This window comes from Ambystoma mexicanum, chromosome 6q (assembly GCF_040938575.1).
Source record: "Ambystoma mexicanum isolate Mex_15411 chromosome 6q, UKY_AmexF1_1, whole genome shotgun sequence".
NCBI lineage: Eukaryota > Metazoa > Chordata > Amphibia > Caudata > Ambystomatidae > Ambystoma > Ambystoma mexicanum.
This window is the reverse complement of record NC_090937.1, coordinates 1,664,118,171-1,664,144,011: the sequence shown is the minus strand read 5'-3', so window position 1 is coordinate 1,664,144,011 and position 25,841 is coordinate 1,664,118,171. Positions and strand designations below refer to the sequence as shown.

Here is a 25,841-nt window from a genome sequence, read left to right as displayed (position 1 = left end):
CTTGTCACTTTCGGCCGCAGCTGGTGATGAATCAGACCTAGACATGGCGTAGGCTGCCCACCTCTTGACCCTACAGTCTTTTAAAGTCTTCGGCTTAAGGAGCTGACAGGCCGCACAGCCATCATCTTTGTGGTCGAGGGGCAAGCAACGGTTACACCGTTTATGCTAGTCTTTCCAGGTAAATTTGCCTTTGCAACGCAGGCAAAACCTAAAGGGTGTCCCTCTCCATAGCTGAGGAACAGATTGCATGTGACAACAACCCCGAAGGAAAGGGAGGGGAAGGGGAAAGGCATTCTCAAAGAGAAACAATAAATGTCCCACGACCCTACTCTCCCTACTGTATTTGGCCGTCGAGGCCAGGCCACGTGTTCGGCGAACGCCGAACAACCTCCTCCGTCGAAGGCACCGCCGTCGGATCTCTTGATCGGCAGTGAACAGCTTTGCAGCTACGACACCGAAGGAGGGATGCAAGTAATAATATAAGTTAAGGCCTAAGTGAAGGACGCCTGCTGCAACTCCTGGACTGTTGGTTTGCCTGGTGAAGCCTTGCTGCTGTGCTGAAACCCCAAATTCGTATCTACAGAGAAGCCCCTGCAAGGACTCCCCCCTGGTGGGACAAAACAACTCCAAATTAAGCCACCTGGACATCATCTCGGCGCTGGATGAATTTCCACAGAGTTGCTGCTGGAAACCGAAAGGCCAGGGAGAGGAACACCAGATTGTGTGCTTTGCTTTTAAGTTGGACAAGAGCTCCAGAAAGGTCCTCCGGACTCCCAGGAAGCAGGACTGACCGAGCCTGAGCCACCTCAGAATGCTAGACCCCAGATGCAAGTCCAGCTCGACAGACAGAAACCACAGTGTTGCTATTTGCGGTAGACGCGAGGAGCTTAAACACTGTTTTCTTCAACCTAAAGGCACTGTACAATCTAAGAGAACTTACCTCTTGTTGTGGAACTACACTTGTTCTCTGTTGGTGAGACTTGTGGTTGCTGTGTAGAGTTGCTAATAGCTTCTTGACTTCACAAGTCAAACAGTTTGTGGCCCTACTTTGAATTATTCTTTCTAAAAAGACTTTAAAACATTGTACAAGACTTTCACCTACCTCTGAGAAGTGCTTCAGTTTCACCTAGACTTTTGCTCAAATTGACTGGCTTAGCCAGGCTCCCTGAATGACTTCTTCCTACTGTGAATGTGTTTTGTCGACCTTCCAGGAAAGGGTGGGTTAACTAACTTTGCATTGGGGGCTTACAAAAGTACTTGCCTGCTTTGAGAAATATTTGCGAGATCTCTGGTTGTATCATAATAACCTCTCTCGTTGACAAACTCTTACATCTGATTCTAAATGCAACAGTGACATATTAATGTCCCCAGTACCCTAGCTATTGAAGTCGCCCAAGGGTGTAGGTAGTGCCCCTGGGCCATTCCAAAAGGGTACTTACCGATTTAGAAATATTAAGAGTATTTTTCAAGTGTAGGAGTGTTCCTGTTATATTGCCCCCTTCTGAAGAAGGCTTATTCTAACTGACTGATCAATACATTAATAATTGTTTATTCAAGAAACCTTGTGTGTAAATTTATTTGAATACTTGTTACTGTGAAACTGTGCAACTCTCCTACAGCTCAAATTGACCCCCTGCTGAGATAAGCGTGGCTGCACAACATGCTACCAACCTGTGTAGTACAAGCCTATACCAAAAGGTTGGGTTCCTATTGCTAGGACGACAGGGTTGTTGTAGTTCACCCGAAGGGTACTGCATACGATCTTTACCAACACCGTTCACAGAAAACACCCCACAGCTACACAGAAATCCTAAGAGACTTAAGGTAAGTACATACCCAAGCCAACACAGTAACTCAGAATTGAAGTAGACTTTGCAGCAGGACTTCTGCAGCCAAATACCCGGTCAGTGGATTCCTTGTCGTGGTGACTGAAAACAAGACCTCAGAAGGAACTTTCGAGCAGGGATTGATGAAGGCTCTAGGCAAGGTTTTCCTCACGGCTGAATGCAGTTCTGTGGATTTGGCGCCTGTTCAAGGAGCACAGAAGACAGAACATTTCAGTTAAATTCTCGTCGAGGTCCAGCACTCTGTTGAGGGGACTTTTCAGACTCAAATCATGTCTGACAATTGCCTACAAAGTTTCCGCGAGATTCGGAATCCAGAAGACTGCACCGCACAATTGCTCGAGTTCCCAGGGTATTGCAGCCCCGCAAGGTCGCAGCAATGATATGATATGGCATTTGTAACGTGCCTATACACAAGTGTTTCAAGGCGCGACGAGGCAGGGAGGGGGGAACAAGGGGAAGACAGACAACAATCCTACTAGGCCAGGTGTCATTCAGACCGCGCAAGTGCAGGGGTAGGGGGAAGGGGGGGGAAGGGAAAAAGGGGAAGGGGGAGAGGGGTGGGGGAGTGCAGTACAAATAAGTAGAATAGAAATAAAATAATAAATAAATAGGGCCAGCTGGTGGCAAGTGCAAGGTAAGTGCAGACAAGTGCTGGGGGGGGGGGGGCTGTAGGGATACAGAGACAGTCCCGCAGTGCAGGGGTTGCCAGGGAGGCAGTGCAAGTGAAGAGTGACTGGGCCCAGTACCGAGGTCGGTGAGAGTGGCCCAGTTGCAGAACCAGTGCAGTTTAGGTGAAGAATTTAGCAGGTGAGATGGAGAGAGAAAGCAGAAGTGAAGAGGAAGGTTTTGAGGTGCTTCCGGAACCGGAGATGGTTCTCAAGTTTCAGGGAGGCAGGAAGGCTGTTCCAGAGGGAGGCCCCTGCCGCGGAGAGAGATCTACCCCCAGCTCGTTGCTTCGAGAAGCGGCTGACCCTGAGGGAGTTGGAGACGGATGAGCGTAGGGCTCGGGAAGGAAGATATTTAGGAAGAGAGAGTTGAAGGTATTTAGGCCCCAGGCCCCAGAAGGCCTTGTGGACAATGCAGAGGGTTTTGAACTCAAGGCCAAATAGGCCAAGGACAAGTCTCGCAGTTCTGTTCTGGATGAGTTGCAGAGGGCGGAGAGTGGAGGCAGGCAGATTAAGATAGAGGCTGTTACAGTAGTCCAGCTTCGAGAGAACCAGGGCTCGGGAGACAGTGAGCTTCTGGGGGAAGGAGAGGAAGGGAAGAATACCTCTGAGGTGCAGCTGGTAATGTGACTTCTTAGAGACGTCAGATATATGAGGAGAGAAGGAGTGTGTGGAGTCGAAGATGACCCCGAGGTTTTTTGCCTTGCAGGTAGGAGCAGGAAGAGGGCCAAGAGAGGCCGGCCAGAGAGCTGCAGGGAAGGAGGGAGTGGGTGTGCCGATGAGTAGGATCTCAGCCTTACTAGCATTAAGGCAGAGGTCATTGGCAACACACCATTCCTGGATAGCAGACAGACAGTCAGAGATGAGGGAGGGAGAGGAGGAGGCCGAGGGTAGCCTGAAAATGAGCTGGGTATCGTCCGCATAGCACTGGAAGTTGGGGCAGAGGGCGGCGATGCGGTGGGCAAGGAGTGCCAGATACTGGTTGAACAGCCAGGGAGAGAGATTAGATCCCTGGGGAACGCCACAGGTGGCGAAAAAGATGTCAGAGGAAGGACCCAAGTTGGACCTGGGAGGGTCGATTGGAAAGGAAAGAGGTCAGCCACGCCAGAGCCTGACCAGTGATACCCAGGTTATCACGGAGACGGTTGAGCAGGATGGCATGGTTGACAGTGTCAAAGGCAGAAGAGGGATCGAGCAGAATGAGAACACACGGAGTGTTGGAGTCGAGGTTCAAGAGCAGGTCCTCACGGATGTTCAGGAGAGCAGTTTCCGTGCTTCTGGCCGCTCTGAAGCCAGATTGATGGTCATGGAGACTATCAACAGCTTCAGCATGGAGGTTAAGCTGGGAGATGGCCAGTTTCTCCAGGAGCTTGCCCAGGAAGGGAGTGATGGAGATTGGGCGATAGTTAGCCGGACAGGAGGGGTCGGCAGAGGGTTTCTTAAGGAGAGGGTGCACAAGGGAGTGCTTGAGGGGGGATGGGAAGACTCCAGAGGCGAAGGAGTGGTTGCAAAAGTCAGCCAGGGCAGGAGCCAGGGAGTCGATGTGGTCCTCGATAGTTGGAGGAACAGGGGTGAATCTGTTTAGACGAGACTTTCATAGATCGGACTTGTCTGGAAACCTCGTCAGCAGAAAAAAGGGGAAAGGCAGAGAAGGAGGGAGGAGGGGTGGCTGCAGAAGGGCCAGAGGAAGAGCAGGGAAGAGAGGGGGCGGGGGGGAGGTGATAGGAGGAGAGTGAGGACAGGATGTCCTGAGTTTTAGAGATGAAGTGGGAGGCCAGTGCAGTGCAGAGGGCCTGGGAGGGGACAGGAGAGGTAGAGACTGCAGCAGGGTTGGCAAGCTCCTTGCAGATTTTAAAGAGTTCAGCCGAGTTGTTAGATGCCACAGAGATGCGGGCTTGGATAAGGGCTCTCTTCTTGGTGAGAACAGAGAGACGGTATTGCCTTTGGAGCAGGCGGCAGACCAGTTTGTCAGAGGATGAACATGAAGCACGCCATTTCCTCTCTGCCACCCTGCACTTGCGTTTTAGGGTGACGAGATCCGAATCATACCAGGAGTTACATTTGGCTTTGGGCTTCAGGCAGATTTTCATGACAGGGGCAAGGATATCAAGAATATCAGATATAGCAGAGTGGAGCAAGGAGAGGGCTGTGTCAGGGTGGGAGTCAGCCGAAGGGGGACGAGGGGGTCGAGAAGGTGGCAGCGAAAGCCGCAACTGACACGCGCTTCATGGGTCGGATGACCGAGAAGGTGGGTGGCAATGATGAGGGTGGCTTTGCCTGTGGGGTAGGGAGGGTGAGGTGGGAGGATAGGAGAAAGTGATCACTCCAGGAGAGAGGAGTGGAGAGAGGGACAGAGAGGGGAAGGTCAGAAGAGATCAGAGCATCAAGAGTGTGCCCTGCAGAATGAGTAGGCCCAGACGGGAGAATAGAGAGTGAGAGAGAGTCGCAGGGGTCACGAAAGAGTCCAGTGGGGGGGACAGGAGGCATCTAGATGGATGTTGAAGTCCCCAAGAAAGAGGCGTTGAGTGGTAGAGGACAGGAGTGAGGAGGAGAGGTCAGCCCACTCAGAGAGGAAGGAGGAAATTTGACCAGGTGGCCGATAGATAGCCATGGTAAGGGAATGGCTAGGAGAGAGAGAGAGAGTCGGCAGACAAGACATTCAAAAGAGGAGTAGGTCTGCGTAGGAGTGACAGTGGCAGGAATCCACTCAGGGAAGATAAGGGCAACAACCCCCCTGCACGGTTGGTCCTGGGCACAGAGAGGGTCTTGTAACCTTCAGGTAGGAGTGTGTCAAAGCTCGTGACAGAGCTGGCTGTGAACCATGTCTCAGTGAGACCGAGGACGTCAAGGTCCAGTTCCTCAAGAAGGCGACAGATATCGGAGGAATGCTTGATGGCAGAGCGAGAGTTACGAGTGGCAAAGTGGAGAAGGTTGCCATCCTTGAAGGACTTCCGGGGAGGGGTACAGATCAGAGGTACGCCCTGCGGAGGTGTAGAAGAAGGAGGTGAAGAGGGAGTGCGAGAGGGGGCAGGGAGGGAGGGAGGGTAGAGGCAAGGTAGCCGAAGACAAGGGGGAGGGGGAGGGGCAGCAGGGAAGGAAAGGAAGTTGATGAGGCGAGGGAAGCGTCTATCAAAGAGGTGAAGGTTGGCCTGATGGCCTTGGACCAAGACTGTCCCATTAGCGTAGACATTAATAATGGCCTTAGAGGAGCGGAAGGGGGCCAAGAGGACATCCCAATGGGTGCCACCATTAATGGGAGAAGAGGAAAAAGGAGAGAGCACAGAGACCATATGAAGGGTCCATAGGTCAGGTGAAGCACGAAAAAGAGGATGTCAGTGAGAGTTTCCTTAGAGCAGGCACTAGTGTAGGTGTCAACGATAGGGAGGCCTGGGTTGGAGACCAGGATGTCCTTTTTAAACTTTTTCCTACCAGATTTAGTGAGGAGAGCAGGATAATCAATAGAGAAGCAGTTATAGAAGATAGGCGAGATAGAGAGCACCATGGAGTGGGGGGGGGAGGGGGAGACAGATGATGCGAGAGCCCACAGACAGGAAGGAACGGCAAGACATATTACCACATTTCAAAACAACAACAGTATTGTGTTTTAGGAACACAGTGGAGAGGCCACCTAAGTTTGAGAATCCTGCGAGGAGAGAAAAACCCTAGTTACCACAACTGTGGAACACAGTGAGGTGAAGACACCGTGCGAATGCAGTGGCCAGGCGGGGGTGGGCAGGAAGAAGGTGGAGAAGGCGAAATTTACTTGCGCCTTGCGTCCCCTGCGGACACCTGCAGACACAGGGAGCCGCAACTGCAGGAGTCGCCCTTAGCCTTGGGGCCCTTAGCCGCAGGGGGCTGCCGGGCAGAGGGCTGCCCAGGAGCAGGGTGGTAATAGAAGAGGGAGGAGATGGGATGGTAAAAAATGCAGGTTTTATTGAGTCTAGTGGCTCTCACCAGGCTCTGGTCAGGGTTGTCATTTTCGGAGTCCCCAGGTCGATTGAAAGGAAGTGCTATCGCAGGCTCCGGTTACACAGCAGACTCTCCGGTCGCCGAAATTGTTTCAGCTGCTTTTCCTTAATCATCCTCTTCGGTTTCAATTCCAGTGGTCGACTTGTCTTCAGCTTCCCGGTTCGCAGTATTTAACAGGAACTACAGCACAATTTCTGCATTCTCTCCCTGCCTTTAACAACAAGAGGCGGTCTGGTTGTCCAAGCCCCCCACTGGGATTTGTCCCCATTCAGGCAAGGAGGAAGCCAAAGGCATGTGGAGTTTTGGACTCCTCCCTTGCTTCCTGCCTTCACATACACAGACTGGAGCCTGGGCGGGGAGTCCAGGGGACTCCCGCCGAAGATAAAAAAATCTCAAAGGAATTTAACGCCCTAGATTTCACGGGAAGGAACAAGCAAGGACAAGAAATACTAAAATGGCGAAAAAAGTCGACCTGAGCCATTTTGGTAAAATGAGCACCTGTGTGTGCCTTTACTGCAGCTGTGAACACAGTCCACGGTAAAGGTGCACCGTATTAATAAAAAGGTATCACTGTCACCAGCCATTAAAAAGGTAAGCTTGTCCCTGTAACCGAATTGTTACAGTTTTAGTGTGAAAAGGGATACATTGCATCTCCCCAGCCCTCCACATAAGGTGGGGTGTGCTGGTTTCACCCAAAAAAAATGCAAAAGGGATCCAAAGATCCTTTCTACCCTTGGAAACTGCATTTCCCTCAATGTTAGCAAAAGGGGAGCCCCTAGGGCCACCCAGCAACAACAGGCACGTATTGCCAAACATTTTCTAAAGAGGATAACTTTAAAAAGACACTATGGGGAGCCTAAAAACGGACACCCATAAAAAGAGTAAAATATTCTGTGGGTGTCGAAAACGGTTTCCACTCAGAGGTGTTAGGAAAAATAACCCACCAGTAAAGTAAAGGGTTCTGGGGTTGACCTAGGTCAGGAAGATTTACGATTTCTATGAAAATCTTACCTAACAATAAGTACTATCACATTATATATATAACTAATTCTAAAAGCACAACACTATGCTTGAAGGTGACCAGACCAAAGCATGTAACCTAATTTGGAACACCAAACAGTAGTTCCAGGGAAGTCAAACCAATAGTTACTTTTTAGATTACCTTCAGTAATATAGGGGGTCGTAGACCCTGGCAGTTGTACAGTGACGCTCAGTAAGAAATCACTTAGTAAGCCAACTGGACAATCTACTTTTTAGGAATAGTGGAACAGTTATTCTAGTAACAGTAAAATAGCTATAACTCTGATTCAGGATAAAACCGTTATTCTAGGGGAGTTGAACCTTGTGGTGTAGTATTCAAATACAGTTGTTTTTCAGTTCACAGACTAAGGGAAGCAATAACCAACTCATTTTAGGATAACAGTTATACTCAAGGTAAGTAAAACCTTTACACTTTTTACAGGAGCCATCAGCCACTTAAAGGCAGGTGTAAGACTCTTGTGTCAGTCTAAAACAGACCAGGGAAAGCAAAACCCAATGTTACTCTTTATGACAGACTCGAGGTTAATTTAGGTAGGCAAAACTTAATGCAGACATTCTGGACTTAACTGCAAGTCATGGAAAGCAAGACCCAGTTGGGACACTCATACGTGTATCTTAACAGGAATAGTGAAGTGAAACCAACAGCTTTACTTTTGGAAAGAGGCACAACCAAATCACAGGTAAGTAATATACCCTCACATCTACTTTTAGTTAGAATGGCGAAACAGTTTAAGAAAAGAAGGATATTTCATATCCTTTTCAGAATGGAAAAACATTTCTAAGGTAATAACTTTTGTAACTATTAACTCAGTGTTACAGTTACCAACCAACTTCTTTTGAAAGTAAGTCACTTTTGAACAGGTATTCTCTTTTCTATGCAAAAGGCCCAAATCTTAGAAGTCTTCCCCTTGTTCTTGGAGCAGGAGTGTCCTCAGTGGCAGAAGGGGGTGTCACTAGGATCTAGTGTCAAACAGGCAGGTCACGATAGGTTATTAAGTAGCAAAACTCAGAGTTCCTAAGGAAGACTGTTCGAACAAGCAGGTACTTTTCTTTACAGTTAAGAGGGTCCAGGGGCTTCAGAGAAGACACCCTAGGTGAGTCCAGCAGGTGCATGGGTGCACTGGACGAGAGGCCGCCCAATCACAGAAAACGCCTTAAGTCTCTTGTAATTCCGGTGTAGTTTTTGGGGTAAGTAAATTCCCAAGCCAGCACAGTACCTCAGCATAGATGAGGATTTTGCAGCAGGAGAACATCAGGATCTGCAGCCAAAAACCTGGTCATTGAATTCCTTCATTAAGAAGAAAGGAATGACTTTTGCAGCAAGGATCACAGGGAAGGCTCTAAGCAAGGGTTTCCTCGTGGCTGTTTCTGGTGCCTTTTTCAGGAGCACAGAAGACAGAATATCGCAGGTCAGATTCTCGTTGTTTGCCAGGTCCAGCACTTGAGGGAACTTTTCGGACTGGAAGCGTGCCTTTGCAGAGCCAGCAGGATGCCCACGAAGTTTCTGCGAGATTCGGAAGACTGTGCACCGCACTATGGCTCGAGGTCCCAGGGTATTGGGGTATTGCTGCCCTGCAAGGATGCAGCACGGAGTTGAATGGCTCAAAATCCAGGTCTTTGTAGTGGGTCTCACGAGGATCTGGGTCATCGTTTTTGGAGTCCCCAGGTCAACTGGAAGGAAGGGCTACAACAGGATCTGGTTACACAGCAGGCTCTCTGGTCGCTGGAAATAGTTTCAGCTCCAAATTCTTAATCTTCCTCTTCGATTATGTTCCAGTGGACGACTACCTATTCAGCTTCCAGGTTGTGACTTTTATGCAGGAACCCAGCCAAATAGCCTTGCAACATTCAAACTTGGGGAGCGGTGGGGGGGGGGTTTGGCAATCCTTTTCTGACAGCCAGCCTCCCAGTTTGAACTGGAATCTCGCACGCAGGCTGTAAGACAAAGGGCTTCAGAGTTTTGGACTCCTCACTCGCGTCCTGCTTTCACAGACACACTGTAGCCTGGGCGGGGCCTCCAGGAGTCCAAAGCACTCCTGCTGAAGACAAATTCTTCAAAGTAATTTCCCGTCCTGGATGTCAGGGGAAGGAACAAGAAAGGACAAGTAACGCTAAAATGCGAAAAAGGAAGACTGGCCATTTTGGTAAAGTGAGGACCCATGGGTGCCTTCACCACAGCTACGCAAACAGCCCACGTTAAAGGTGCACCAAATTAATTAAAAGGTTCACTGTCACTAGCCATTAAACGTTAAGTTTGTCCTGGTAACAAATGAAGGGATACTTTGCATCTCCCAGCACTCCACATAAGGTGGGGGTGCTGTCTCACCTAATAAAATGTAAAAGGGATCCAAAGATCCTATCTTTGTGAACTGTAGTTCTCACAAGGTTAGCCAGAAAAAGTTAAAGGGGAGCCCCCCTAGGGCAACCCAGCAACAATAGGAACCTGGTGCCAAAAAGTTGTCAAAGAGGATAACTTTTAAAAGACACTTTCTGGAATCTTAAAAATTACACCCATGAAATAGTACAAGATTCTGTGACGGTGGGCCCACTCAGAGGTATAGGGAAAAATAATCCACCGGTAAAAGCAAGAGGTTCTGGGGTTGACATGGGACAGGAAAATGCAGCATTGCTATGAAAATTTTACCTAACGGCTGTGCTGCCGCCTTGCGGGGAAGCAATACCCCAATACCATGGGACCTCGAGCCATTGTGCGCTGAAACTTCGTTGGCACCCTGCTAGATCTCCAGGAGGAACGATTCCAGTCCGAAGGTCCCCTCGTTAGGGTGCTGGACCATGCACACAACGAGAATATGACCAGCGATATTCTGTCTTCTATGCTCCTGAAAAAGGTGCCAAATCCAGAGCCTCATCCAGCCGCAATGAAAACCTTGCCTAGAGCGTTCCCTGTGATCCTTGCTGCAAAAGTACTTCCAGTGTCCTGTCTTTGGTCTTCTGAATGAAGGAATTCACAACTGTGTTTTTGGCTTCAGATCCTTAAATCCTCTTACTGCAAAAACCTCTCTGCTGAGGTATGTGGAAATCCTAAGAAAATTGTTTATATGTGAAAAATGAACTTTGCGTTAAAGTGGATCTGAGTCCAGCTGTGAGGGATCCAAGGTTAACAGATCACCAGAGAAAGGTGTGCGTAGGAGAATTCTGAAAGTAAATGAACTTTGTTATTTGTTTGTTGCATCAGTCTCTCAAAGAGACTTTTGAACGGCAAAGAGACTTGGTACAGAAGGTCGTGATGGAGTTTATTTTTTAACTGCACCCCCGTGCTAGAGAAGCCATTCCAGGCACGAGAGTGCCACCTTGTCCCGTGCTGAAAACATGGGGGAGGGAAACCAATGGCTTGAATATCCTGACATTTCTTGAAAACTTTTTTGCATAACATGGTTTCCCCACACCATTTGTATTTAGAGGTAAGATTAGCATTAGCAATAGGTTTATTAGTGTAGGCCCTTTTATTATGACAAGACACCAATAGGACTGCGTTATTTGATGGTCGTAGCTATTTGATTGTCGTAGCTTGCTCCCTTCTTTAGATTTAGGATTAGATAGGCGTTTTTCAAACCCAAATAAGGTTCAATAAACACCATTGGAATGTGGTCACTCGAGTCAGACTTACTGTTGATACTATGCCTCCCTTACGAGTGGGACCTGCATTAGTCCCTAGTGTTGGGACGACATCGGCCTCAGTGGTTAATAGATCAGATTAGAATAAAAACCATGATCAATTGAATACTTCAATTTTTTCTGCACATGTAGGTACAGTGAAACACCATCACATTACACAGAGGATCTGTCCGAAGTGTATGATGGGAAAGTATTGCACGAAGAGGGACAACAAAAAAAACATAACAGATACAGTAACAAAAGAAACCTGGAACAGAGGCCTAATTGAGACCATGTGCCATGCTCACAAACAGAAGATGCGAATGGAAAAGAGCCATGGTCACATAAGAGGGGAACACAAACAGAAGTGGGTGAATGGAGAAGCGGGTTAATGTACTGCTTTTCAGAGTTCAATGACAGCCAACAGATGAGACTGGAGAGCACCAGGATAAGTAGAGACTGAAAAAAGACCAAAGGAGGAGTCTGCTCACCGTGTTGCAGGAGAACAAGAAGTTAATGATGTTATGGTCAAATTGGGTGGTGTAATTGCAGATATACACCTTCACAGTCCGGTCCCGCAGACGGGGGTCATTCTGGCTCACTAACATCCCCAGTAACGAGCACATTATGCGCACAATAAACCTGAAAAACAAACCCTGGTAAGACAGAATAGATCGGACAGCATCACACACCCCTGCAACAGAGACAATAGGTAGAGTATTTTACAGTGAAAGTTCACAGGACTGTGCACAGCACAGACTAGTCACTTCAAACTACATTGTCAAGGATCAGAAAAAGCAGCAAGAAATGTCGATTCAAATGTTATTAAAAAATCGCCTGGTGCATTGAAAAACAAAGTTACCTAAACCTTCATTTGGTTAGTTCAAATACAGGCTTACATTGGCGAAATAACTGTTAAGTGCCCACATAGAAATGGTTTGCTGCATAAAACATAAGAGGTGATGGCTAGAAGGTTTAGAATTACCCAGCCATCACCGCCTTTGTTTTTGCTGTAGTTTTTCCTGATGCCGAAACATGTTTGGGGATGCTTGTGATCTTGTGCAGAAGGGATGCAACCCAGCAGTCCAGGCTGACTTGCCCCTTTTGGGGTGGGACAGAAATTATTTGCATGTGGTCTTTCCCCTTAAACGGCTGGGCAGGCGAAGAACAATGGTCTGGAGGGTTGCCAGAGCAATGCCAGAGGTTAAGATTAATTCTAAACCTTCCAGACATCAACTTGCAATGGCTACCTGAGTAAGTCATGAATTGAGATCCAAGACCCATCAGCATTTATCGGCTCATTACATCTCACCATGCCATACTGCTACCCTGCTACTTCAACATGCCACTTGTTAGAACTGATTAGCTAAACACTGGCCTGGTGGATAGATGTATAGAATGCCAACCTGGTTTAGTGAAGGGGACAACTCTGCAAGCTGTAGCCAAACTACAGCAAGGTAGGTGGAGGAGTCGTCTAGGCTAAGTCTCAAGAGTTGGTGAGCTTGTAAGGTGTACTTAATATTTTGATAACTGATTGTCTATGGCCACATAACACTGAAAAATGACAACTAGTAATATCACACAAGAAGATACATATGTACAATCACTGGAGTAGGGCAAAAACACAAACATCTGCAAAGGAAGGTAATTATTAGTGTGCAGCACTACAGGCCCACATTGATGCAACACTAGCTTTAAATGTCCATCCCTAAGATGTAAGGGGCATTGCGCCCAAATGTTCACCAAAGCTCCACAGTTTGAGACGGAATTAGTGGAGGGCTGGGTTCCAATGAAGAGTTCCAAATGGTAGAGTATCCTAGCTAATAAAAGTGTCCCCCACTTTCTGAATGCTTGCATGAGCAATCAATGGTACACACATACTCCCATTTTTCTAAGGACTAGGCAAGTCTTCGGAAGAGTGTCCAAGGTTGCTTTTCTCACCTTCAGCTACAGTCCCCGATGCAATGGGGTTGCAGGTTCGAGCACTTATCCGTTTGGTGACAAATGCTGGTGCAAGGTCTTCCGGATGGACAATGCACAAAAACTCAATTCAGGGGGACTCAACAGGACTGAATGCAGGAAAGCTGTTTTGGACAACTGTCACTGATGCACAGCGATGCAGGGGGACACTGGTCACGGTCTGACCAGCTCCTGTATCGGGTCCTCTCAATACTAGAACCACGGAATTTGGTCGAGTCCACAGGTTTTACCATAGCGACAACTGATTTAAGCTAAAGATGTATGAAATGCACAGACGGGCACTGGCCTCACCGTAAAACAAACCGACATGGAACCAGTCGATGTCCTCAGCATCGATAGTCTCAGATAATGAAGGGAAATCGGTACAAGGAAAAAAGGAGCTGTAATTACTTTCACTGCCTTTTGTTGCGGTGGGAGTTAGTGTTCTTCCAGGCATATGGGACTGCAAGATGCAATCCACTTATCAGTGAAGAAATTAAGAATCAAATGACGCACGCCTTCTTAAGACACAGGATGAAGGAAGGAGAGTTCTAGCGACTAGCATGGTTTGCTGACTACAGCAGTTTTTTCAGTCGCGTTCACAGCAGCAGCTCCTTTGAAGGAGGGAAGTTGAAATTTGCAGAGAAGGTGACTTGAAGTTACAGACTTGATCTCAGGAAGGCGACACTTCTGTCAAATTAGCCCAAGAGAGCTGGTCTGCCCGCCCGGTGTCCAGGGACATTTCCGAAGGCTCTGAAGGGATGGATCCTCGAAAAGGGGGCAAGACTAGTTGGTCCCACTAGTCCAAGGGCTGTAGCACCACTCATGGTCTTCAGAGATATGATATGGCATTTGTAACGTGCCTATACACAAGTGTTTCAAGGCGCGACGAGGCAGGGAGGGGTGGGGAACAAGGGGAAGACAGACAACGATCCTACTAGGCCAGGTGTCATTTAGATTGTGCAAGTGCAGGGGTAGGGGGAAGGGAAAAAGTGGGAGGGGGGAATGCAGTACAAGGTAAGTAGAATAAAATAAATAGGGCCAGCTGGTGGCAAGTGCAAGGTAAGTGCAGGCAAGTGCTGGGAAGGGGGGGCCCAGTTGCAGATTCAGTGCAGTTTCAGTGAAGAATTTAGCAGGGGAGAGGGAAAGAGAAAGCAGAAGCAAAGAGGAAGGTTTTGAGGTGCTTCCGGAACCGGAGATGGTTCTCCTCAAGTTTCAGGGAGGCAGGAAGGCTGTTCCAGAGGGAGGCCCCTGCCGCGGAGAGAGATCTACCCCCAGCTCGTTGCTTCGAGATGCGGCTGACCCTGAGGGAGTTGGAGACGGATGAGCGAAGGGCTCGGGAGGGAAGATATTTAGGAAGAGAGAGTTGAAGGTATTTAAGCCCCAGGCCCCAGAAGGCCTTGTGGACAATGCAGAGGGTTTTGAACTTAATCCTCGCAGCCACTGGGAGCCAGTGTAGAGATTTCAGTCCTGGAGAGATCCGGTCCCTGGGCTCGAGGCCAAGGACAAGTCTCGCAGTCCTGTTCTGGATGAGTTGCAAAGGGCGGAGAGAAGAGGCAGGAAGATTTAGATAGAGGCTGTTACAGTAGTCCAGCTTCGAGAGAACCAGGGCTCGGGAGACACTGAGCTTCTGGAGGAAGGAGAGGAAAGGAAGGATACCTCTGAGGTGCAGCTGGTAGTGTGACGACTTAGAGATGTCCGATATATGAGGAGAGAAGGAGAGTGTGGAGTCGAAGAAGACGCCGAAGTTTTTTGCCTTGCAGAGGCTGCCCAGAGATGCAGGGAAGGAGGCAGTGGGTGAGCCGATAAGTAGAATCTCGGTCTTACTGGCATTAAGGCAGAGGTCATTGGCAGCACACCATTCCTGGATAGCAGACAGACAGTCAGAGATGAGGGAAGAAGAGGAGGCGGCCGAGGGTAGCCTGAAAATGAGCTGGGTATCGTCCGCACAGCACTGAAAGTTGGGGTAGAGAGCGGCGATGCAGTGAGCAAGGAGTGCCAGATACTGGTTGAACAGCCAGGGAGAGATTAGATCCAGGCAAAGGAGCAGGGCTCAGTGGGCCGGAGACTGGTAGGGATGCTGGTCCACTCCAGGAGTCTACAGCCGCCTACTCTTCGAAGGGATTCTTGGCATTAATGTAGATTTGAAGAATAGCTGCAGAGGCCCCCTTTTAATCCAAAATTCAAGCTGGAATCAAGTTCAAGCCCACGAATGGCAAGGATCTGCACCATTTAAACAGCCAGTAGTTGCCCAATCAGTGACAACTACTGGTTTCACATCCATCTCAGAAACAGACTTTCTGGCACAAAAGATGTGGACTAGGGCCGGACAGCCCCATCCACCCTTCCTGACCTCCACATACAAAGGCTCAATAGCCCCTGAAAGCGCAAAACCTTATAAGAAAAGGCCAAACTACAATATGGCTAAAGAAGCAAGATTATCATGGCACGGCCATTTTAGGGCACCAACCACGTTTAGTAACCATGCACGGTAAACCTTAATGCGCAAGTTGGGGAGAATTCTCAAAAATGTGCCAATTCCCTTCACCTTAGAGACCCCCAGCAACTTCGCTGGATTTTGATGACTTGATTTTTTTACCTGAAGAGAGTGCGACCCTTTTTCCCCACTCTCGTGTGTTTTGAAATGTGTTTTACTCGTGTTTTCTTTGGGTATGGAGTTTTAGACAACTCCATAGCATCTTTTCATGTGTGTCACACAGCACCCTCAGTGCAGTGACATAGGGAAGCCTTTTCAGGCTGTCCCAAGGTTTAAATACCTTCTCTGGGATAAACTACTGTTTCCCAGAGAAAGTAAAGTCAAATTGACTTTACTAGTCTTTAGATTCCTAGACCCACCACACCCTAGAGTGCTGGAGGGGTTACTTAGTATCCCCTGTGTCTAGATGTAGCAGTAAAATGCTCCCCTTTCCTACAGAAATGGCTGGTGGCAGTGGTTATACAATGAACTACCATGATTTTTCCCGACCGCAAACACTGGTAGCGTTAAATCAAGGGAGCCATGTTTTTCAAGATGGTGTCTGAGCCCCCTCTGTAAAAACAGGTCCTGGTCTTTTTTCACTGTTTCTTTATGGAAAGGTCCTTCTAGAGTTTTGCTCTGCGTGCCAAACCAGGTTTGGTCCCTTTGTTCCATCGCCTTTGGTGGCCTTCAGGACTGAAGACCACCTCTGGCGCCCGAGTGTCTGGGGTGGGCAGGAGGTGAGGGTGCCCGAAGCTCCCTGTGCTTAGTCTCCTAGGACACCCAAATGCACTCTGTGGTGATTGGCGGGCTAACTGTCCAGCAAGGACAGCCACCCTGCTGGGTGAGCGGCAGCTAGGCTGGAATGAATGGGCGGAAACTGGATAAAAGGCGAGTCTCTTGGCTTGGAAAGCTGAGTCAACAATTGGAACTAAAGAACCGAAGACTAGCTTGAAGAGGACAGCTGCTGCAACTCCTGGACTGTTGGTTTTCCCAGTGAAGCCCTGCTGCAGGTCCGAATTGTTAAGTTCATCTCGACAGACAACTTCTCCCTTTGAGTTGGTGGGACCAATCAACTCGACCCGCAAGCCACCTGGATACCATTCTCGGAGCTGGTTGAATTTCCTCAGAGTGCTGCAGGAAACTGAATAACCAGGGAGAGGGACACCAGTTTGTGTGCTTTACTACAGCTACCGGAATTGAAGATTTGCCAAGTATCAGCTTTTTCGACCAGTCCCCGTGCAGTGCAGGAGTACCCCGACGTCCTCCCTCTTGCGCCCACGACTGAGGCCCAGGAACAGCGAGATCTGCAGGAACTGCCAGGAACAGAGTCTTTAGCTGCATCTTGCTCTTAATTTGAAAGACACTGTGAAAAGAGTACTTACCGCTCATAGTGAAAGTGTCTGAAACTTTTGCGACTAACAAGCCTAATCAGCTTGTGACCCAACGTATAATTCTTCTGCTTACAAACTACTTCTGCAGAGACTTTACAGTTTACTTACCAGAACCGTTTTTACCTAGCCAAGACTTTAGCCCATTGACTTTGGCCTAGCCTATTGAATTGATTCTTCTGGTGAACTCAAAGTATCTGCACTTAAGAAATTGTAATATTTATATGTTCTGTACCTATTCCTTTTTGCTCCTCCAAAATAATAGGAATGCAATTTTGCTCCTCCTTCAAAGTAGTTTGAATGCCTCAGAAACTTAACAAGTAAAGTATTGAAGTGTATTGATGAATGATATTTAACTGCCTCCTTCTAGTGAATGTTTCAAAACTGACTGTTGAATAATAAGTGTTTAACCAAGAAACCTTGAGTGTAAGTTTATTTGAATACCTGCGATTATAGACCTCTGTGTAACATCTTTACAGCTCACATTCCCTCTTGAGATAAGCCTGGCTGCTCAGCTCCGCTACCAAAAATTGTGTAAGTAAAGACTTATGCCAAATGTTGGTTTTGCTTACACCTGTAGTCATAGTTGTGTGTAGTGGTCCCAAAGAGTACTGCATACAATGCCTAACAGTGCACACCAAAAATAACGCAAAAATTGAAAAATGTAGCTACTGCCACCAGCTTCCTTAGGCACATTAAAGTAACCTAAAGTCCTATGCCTAAACGCTAGGGCGATACAAACATATCCCTGTTGCACTGCATTGTAAGGTGCTGTGTGCAATGCTAAAAATACAAAGATTCATAAAGGGAACACATTTTTCCCAGGACTGATCAGTTTTCACATAACATGTGAGCAAAAGGCAAGGGAAGTAAATGCTTTACTTCCCTTCAACAAAAAAATATACATTAAAAAAAAAAAAAAAAAAACAACAGGACAGCATCAAAAACCGATCAAAAAGAATGGGGTTCCATAGGAAACAATGGAAATTCTTTCACAACACTCGGTAACATAATCACACAACTGATGTAATCTAGACCAGTCTGCAATTCGTTATATGCCATTTCAGAGTCACCAATGCTAGAAGGGCCCATACCAATGACAGGAGAACACTTCCTTCCGGACAAGGGAAAGCAAAAGGTACAAACGCGCTCTCACCTTCGGACAAGGCTGTCTGGCAGAGCACAGCTCACCAGGAACACGTGCACACCAATGAATACTCGGAGGACGAGAAGGCACAGCCCAACCGGAGAGTAAAGTAAGAGGAGCAGCAGGAGAAAGCCATCGTTTGGTAACCTGAGAAAAGAAGATTAAATTAGAATGGCATCGGGCTATGCAAGGTTCACTCTTTGACAAGTTCATATGAAGCCATTAAAAGCTAAATCATACTACTCTGCAACAGTTCCTAACATTGAGAACGTTTTAAAAGTAAGTTGCAATGTAATACCTGTAAGAGTGGAGAAGAGCCAAGTGTTGCCTTTCAATATTTCAAGCATAAACACATGGCTGTGCATAGACCAGACAAAATAAAATAAAATCCTACTCAAATTTAAAGCAGCATATCCACTGCACCCTTTGAGCGTGTAAATCGAAATGTACTGTGGAATAACCTTAAAGTGTCTATATGAACAATGACCCGTTGCACTTACTGGACGGCATAGAGCTTTAGAGAACATGTGCACATACAATTATCACCCAATTGAAGTAGGAGCTCTCTACCTCAAAAGGATGAAATGCTGCGCTGGCCTTGCCAGGATTGGGACCGCCAGATCACACACAGATGACCTGCTGAGCCATCTTACCGGCTAATCAGGAGTAGGGCGAGGGAAGGTACTAGGCACATTAACCAATGGGATCCATGTGTGAAATGGTTAAGGCAGCGCTGTGGAATTGTCCCGATTCTATACACTCCATTTATCTGCGGCCACAGAAGCACTCTCGCAAGTGCATGGGCTGTTGCTACCTAGCATTGAGGCCAAGGTGTGCCTGGAACTACTTTCATCAGACTCCAAATGGACAGCACGGTTACTGTAATGGCAGTCCTCTGTGTGTCTGCTGCACTGGGGACATGAGGCTGCACAAGGACTGGAAACGGAGAGGACCAAAAGTGTGACTTGAGGGAAGAAAAAAAAAAAAAAACAATCGTGCACATAGTCTACGTTAACATAATTTACAAGGAATGCAAACAAAAATGATAGATTACATTTTTTTCACATGATCTAGCCTTTCTATACATATATATTTATTTACACACATGCATATACAAACATGCACAAGGTGGTAAATATCGGCAATGGTGAGGAGGAAGAGATCCTGACAAATGAGGAGAGGAGAAGGCTGAGCAGGATTTAACCAAACGCAGAGGGCGAGGCATAGAGCTACGGGCCCATGTATGACAATGGCGACCTGATTACAGCCTACTCTGGCTCTACCAACAATGCCGTGGAAGAGCGGTATAGCCGGGTGGTGCACCCTAGCTGTGAATGAGCATGGTCTTAAGCCGTGTTCACGGCTTGAAATAAGTAGGTTGACTTGATATGGATTCATGATCACATATCAACAAGTATGATAAAAGGTTAGCATTTACTGTGCCTCGAGTCATGCTGAGATGTCGTTTTGGAACGCCTACGCACACTGCAGCTAGCGCTACTTCTGGGCTGCTACAAGGCTTCCAGCTGGACGTGAGGGAGATAGTTGCCTGATGAGTCTAGAGATAAATTCACTCAAGGAGCTTGGAGATAAAAATAAACCTTGTCTGGTGCCTGCAAGATAGTGCCTGCGAGATACACAATCCTCAGGTGTATGTAGAAAAAACTGTTGGAGATAAAAAATAAAAGAAAAAAGCTTCAGACTTCTGGTAAACAACTCTGCTAAAGCTATAAAAGGGACAGTTTTTTGTGAAGGAGCAGGAGTGCTGTCCGCGAATACTGGTTCAACGCTGGGATTTTGAAGCATTTGAAATTGCAATTTTGGGCTGCAGAGACTGAAAGCTTTTCTTTTTGCTTTTTTGATTATCTGCATATGGCAGCAATCCTACCTATGACAATCTGCTCACCACCAATGGAACTACTTCATGCAGATTTAGTACTGTTTGCATCACCGTCAATACCAATTGCCACTAAATCGTTTTATGGCATTTTTTGCTGCTTTTTGCTAAAAGCCCATGATGATTCTGATACGTGGTTTTTCCATTTGGAAATTATATTTTTGGGATTCTTATGGATTGCACAGACCACAAACCTTCAATCCAGGCTCCATGTATCCTGCCTTCAGCTCTCTTCTCCTGGCGATTCCCTTAAAGTAGCCAAAACAGCTTCATACCTCAGGACAATGGGAAGTGCTGCCTTAATGGGGAAAGATCTTCCCAGTCTGTTTGTGCATGCGTTTATGCTCCGGCCAGATAGCTCCTCTAGCAAAAGGCAGGTTAACAGTTCGGGCAGGACAATACTGTGAAATAGAGGTCTTCCAGAGTTAAGCAAAGTTTATATGCAGTACCCTCTAGGAACACTACACACAACTAGGACTACAGGTTTAAGCAAACCAACCTTTGCTACAAGTCTGCACTACACAGTATAGGTAGCATTTTGAGCAGCCAGGCTCATCTCAAGAGGGGAAACGTGAGCAGTAGTGGAGCTACACAGATTCGTAATTACAGTTATTCAAATAGACTTACACTCAAGGTTTCTCCTATAACAATTATATATCAGTTCAATTATAACCTCATTAGAAAGAGGCAATCATATAGTAACACAAAAATATACTTCAATACTGTACACGCTTTAAAAAGGGAATAAAAGGCAAAGGTTGTAAGAACATGAAAGACTAATTATTCTTAGAAAGTGCAAATACTTGGAGTTCACCAGAAGAGTCAATTCAGTAGGCTAGGCCAAAGTCAATGGGCTAAAGTCTTGGATAGGATAGAGCAGTTCTGGTGGTTAAACAGAAAGGTCTCTGCACAAGTTCTTAGAGGTAGTTTGTAAAAACAAGAATCATATGTTGGGCCACAAGCTGATTAGATCTGCGAGTTGTGAAAGTTTCAAGCACTTTCACAGTGAGAAGTTTTCAGTACCTTACAATGAATAAAAAAAGATGCAGCTGATGACTGTTCCTGGCAGCTCCTGCAGATCTCACTGTTCCTGGGCCTCAGTCTTGGGGACAAGAGGGAGGACGTTGGGGGGACTCATGCACTGCACTGGGACTTGTCAAAGCTTGCAAATGGAAAAATTCAATTTCAGTGCCTTTTCGCTTTTCAGCTACTGCAGTGGTAACCTGGTTGTCAAGGTGGACTGTCCTTGCTTCAGAGGTCCTGCATTCAGTTGAGGAGGGTCAGGCTCGTCGGTCCAACGCCGTGGGAGTCCAGAGGATCTACCAAACGCTTTTGGCCATCTTACAAGTAAGACACAATCTTGGGTCCCCCCCGTCGATGCGAACTTGGCAATTCGGGCCTGCAGCAGGGCTTCACCGGGCACACCAACGGTCCAGGAGTTGCAGCAGCAGCCGTCCTCTTCATGCTCTTCTTCGGTTCCTTCGTTCCAGTGGTCAACTCTGCCTTCCAAGCCAAGAGACCGCCTTTTATTCAGTTCTCTCCCATTCATTCCAGCCTAGCTGCCACTCACCCAGCAGGGTGGCTGTCCTTGCCAGACAGTCAGCCAGCCAATCATCACAGAGTGCATTTGGGTCTCCTATGAGAATACGCACCGGAAGTATCGGGCACTTCCCACACTTCCTGCTTACCCCAGACACTCTGGAGCCAGAGGCTAACTTCACCCCTGTAGCCCGCCAAAGGCGAATGAACACAGACCAAACCTGGTTTTGCGCGTAGAGGAAAACTCTAGAAGGACCTTTCCACGAAGACATGTCGAAAAAAAGACGACCAGGACCTGTTTTTAGTAACGATGGCTGGGTGCCATCTTGAAGAACATGGCTCCTGCGAGTTAACGCTACCGGAGCTGTGAATAGTTCACGGTCGGGAAAAATCATGGTAGTTCGTTGTAAAACCACTGCCACCAGCCATTCTGGAGAGGAAGGGGGAACATTTGACTGTTACATGAGTAGCTAGACCAGCACTCTATTGTAAGACTGAGTGTGCTGGGTCTAGACATTTACAGGGCTAACTGAAGTCACTTTCACTCCACTGTTCTGGTTAACAGTAGTTGATCCCAGAGAAGGCATTTAAACCTTGGGAAAGCTGAAAGACTTCCCTGTGTCACTGCACTGAAGGTGCAGTGTGACAATTGTAAAATATGATGCCTATGGACTTGGTTAGACTCCATAACCAAAGAAAACACAGGGGTAAAACATATCAAAATACGAGAGTGGGGAAAAGGGTCACTCTCTCCACGTAAAATAATCGAGTCCTGAAAATCCAGCAAATCTCCGGGGAGGGGGGGTCCAAGGTGAAGGGAATTAGCAATTTTTTTAGAATTCTCCCTAACATCCAGTAGGCAGGGGGCTTAGCATTTGTACTCCAAGGTTCCAGTCTTGAACAGGATTCTCTCCTTGATGGGGAACCAATGAAGATTCTGACGGTGTTTAGAGATGTGGTTACACCGGGAAACATTCATGCGTACTGCGTAATTTTCCATCTGAAATTTCTTGATACTGGTGCTAGATACACCGATTAGCAAGGGGCTACAGTAGTCTAGCCGAGTGATGGTAGCTCGAACTATGGTGGCACTATTCTCCACTGAGATGTAGGAGCAAATGTTTGAGGAGTCGAAGATGGTAATTAAAGTTTTGACAGGGGCCTCGGATTTCAAACTTTTCTCCAACTGGACGCCCAGTGGCTTTACCTTAGTTTGAACAGGAATGATGTCACTGATCAAGAAACACTTGAAGGACAGGCTTAATTTTGTCCGGACCTGTCTGAACCAAAGAAAAAAATCTGTTTTGTTGCAATTTAAACATAGCCAGTTGGACGACATCCAGAGTTCAATCTGTTGGTAAATATTACCAAGGAAGGTGTCAGTTAAAGGATCCCCAGAAGATACGAGAACTAGCTGGGTGTCATCAGTGTAGTTGGTTTACACCTAGGTCGGCCAAAAGCGAGCAGTGTCCTTATATAACAATTGAACAAAACGGGGGGTGGGGTGGAGGCTAAGCTCCTGGAGAACTCTGCACCAGATGGTGGATTGATGGAAAGGCAAAACTTCCCCACTGAACTTCATATTCACGTAAGATAAAAATGAGTGGCACCGACCAACCGCCCATTCTGAACATAAGCCCAGTTGATTTAGGCATACAATAGCCTTCAAGAAGCCATTATGTTTTTGAGATGGTTGACTCATCTTGCGTAGACAGAGGCCAAGAAAATTACAGCTGTATTTCCATTTATAACCGTTTGCATATTGAGTGTGTTGGGTGTCGTCACAATGATATTGACAATGCTTTTCATTACTTCTTTCTCATTATTTCACTTTACGGGAGAGTGTGTGAGAGCAGTCAGTGTTCATTATTGAGAATCAAGTGCAAAGAATGTGTGCATATGTATTAGGTGTGGAGATCCATTTAAAGTACTGTAGATTGTCTTACTGTACATGGCTAATGTTGTTCATAGGAATGGGTTGGTAGGGGTTTGAACAGTAGGCAATCAATAAATGTACATATTAGTAAATCTGTCCTGTGTGGGTGGCTAACCCGCTGCAGGAGTGTAGTGCTTTCTCTCTTTTGATGCACAGTGACAGGTATATGCTTTTCTAAGGTGTCCAGTCAACTGGTCGACAACAAACTGGTCGTCTGCAATTTGGTCGAATGCCAAATGGTCGAATTTTTTTTTATATATATATATATATATATATATATATATATATATATATATATATATATATATATATATATATATATATATATGGGGGTTGGGGGGGACCCCCCAAAAAAAAACCAAAAAATGGGTTGTTAAAAAAAAAATTCCGACCATTTGGCATTCGACCAAATGGTGTCGACCAAATTGGGTGTCGACCAAATGTTTGACCATTTGACTGGTAACCCTTTTCTAAAACTCTATTTCTACCACAATCTCTTCGGTGGGGGGAGGCGGGGGCTTCTAGCACACTCCGCTGGGATGGAGGAAAGGCTCTGAAGTGATGTGAATCTGGTCAGCTAGCTACTAGATACACAGGATGTGCTATTTAATAGATTAGCAGTGTTAGGTAAGAACTGATGTACTAATATGAGACTACGCAACAATTATCTGCTTGGTATTAGGTAACCCACCATTTTGTATAGGTCTGTACTACACAAGTTGGTAGTGTGACTGAGCAGCCAGGACTATCTCAAGAGGGGAGAATGTGAGCTGTATCAATGAAATTCTCAAAAACAGGTAGCCAAGTAATACACAAGGTTTGTTATAAATAGTTATTTAACATCAATTTTTAAATAAGCGTTCTTTAAAAAGGGCAAGATATGTAACAATCAAATACTGGATACTATGCTTTTTTCACACTTCCTACACCCGGAGGTGACTTCATTCACAAGGATCGTAATGGCATTTATATATCACTAGTTATACTATTCAGAGGTTGCAGAAAGAAAAGGATAGAAGAAGGAAAAGGTTAAACAGGTTCTCAGGGCATGCGAGTAAACTTAAATCTTCCAATGAAGTCTAGACAAGCCTTTCCCAGCAATAAGTCTAAAACAAGTTACCACCTATGAGGGACAGAAATATCAAAGTGAATGGACTAGTAGAGTCTGCAGGGAGCCAGGACACACAAAGTCAATTGGAGCACAGTCTATGGAGCGGAGGCACTTAGATAAAAAGTAAAGTTTTCTAGAAATCACCTGCAGGCGTTGCAAGTTGTTACGCCTGTGAAAGGAGAGCTGGAATCAACTCTCAAAAGCAGCCAATGCAAACCTCAACTGAGAAGAGCACAGCTAAAAAGACAGTGAGGCAAGTACCCCAAGTCTAAACCGTACCTCTGGTTTGTAGAAGAGAAGAGTGGTCCAGCTGGATTCTGTCCTGTTGCAGCGGTGCAGACCCTGGGTTTCTCAGCCTCAGTTGTGGGACAAGAGAGGGAGTACGTCCAGAGGGCTCCTGCAGCAGCAATTTGGAGGTCGTCGGATGCTATGGCCTCTTTTCCGATCAGCAGCACTTTGTGGTGTGAGCGCTCGGTTAAAAGCGCCACAGCGGATCTTGGATACTGGTTGGGCTTCCTTCACTCCTTGGGTCCTGCACTCTGGTGATGGGACTCCAGCTCTGGTCGTCCTGCTTCTGGAGGGTCATTGGGAGACTCCTGGAGCTTCTGGCCTGATTTCAGACATTGCACTTGAATACAGATTTCTCGACACCTGGCACTCAGTTCTTGCAACAGTGAAGAAGTTCAGCCAATCAGGGAGGATCGCCCAGTGGAGTTGGTCTCGTGTTAAGCTGGTCCCACTAACCCAAGGGAAGAAGTCGTCCGTTCCGAGGCTTCTCTTGTCGACCAGAAGAAGGAGTTTCAGCATAGCAGCAGGACATTCAAAGGTCCAGGAGGATGCAGCAAGCTTTGTTCACGGTTTCTTTGTCAGGTGTCTCTCCCCGTGGTAGACTGCCTCTACTCCCAAAGCCCTTGTCTTCGAAGCAGGTTTCTCCAATTCTTGCACAGCCTAGGCTGTCACGCAGCAGGGTGGCTTTCCTGAAAGGACGGCCAGCCAGCCAGCCACTCACGACTGGTTGCATTCAGGCATTCCTAGAGACAAAAGGACAGAAGAGGCAGTAACCTCCCTCACATCCTTTCTTTCCAGAGACACTGGAGCCAGAGGTGGGTGTTTCCGGGCTGAAGCCTGCCAAAGGAAAAAACAAATAATGGGCTCAAACCTGGCTCACCATGCAGAGCAAACCCCAAGATAGAGCTCACAAACAGAAAATGACAAAAAAGAAAACCGGGGCATACTGCAGCTGAGGAT

General features: G+C 46.9%; 1 protein-coding gene across 2 annotated transcripts in view; it reads right to left on the bottom strand.

Moving 5' to 3' along the window:
* Positions 1-25,841, bottom strand: part of AUP1 (AUP1 lipid droplet regulating VLDL assembly factor) — a 240,716-nt gene that overhangs the window by 191,606 nt on the left and 23,269 nt on the right. Inside the window, exons 1-3 of one of the 2 annotated variants that reach the window (XM_069632509.1) lie at positions 24,873-25,718; positions 18,120-18,257; positions 11,629-11,779 (exon numbers count right to left, since the gene is read on the bottom strand). In XM_069632509.1, coding sequence (XP_069488610.1) covers positions 11,629-11,763 — 135 coding nt within the window. In that variant the 5' untranslated portion in view covers positions 11,764-11,779; positions 18,120-18,257; positions 24,873-25,718. Of the gene's footprint in view, positions 1-11,628; positions 11,780-18,119; positions 18,258-24,872; positions 25,719-25,841 lie in introns of those variants that run through there. The other variant, XM_069632508.1, reaches the window with a different exon arrangement.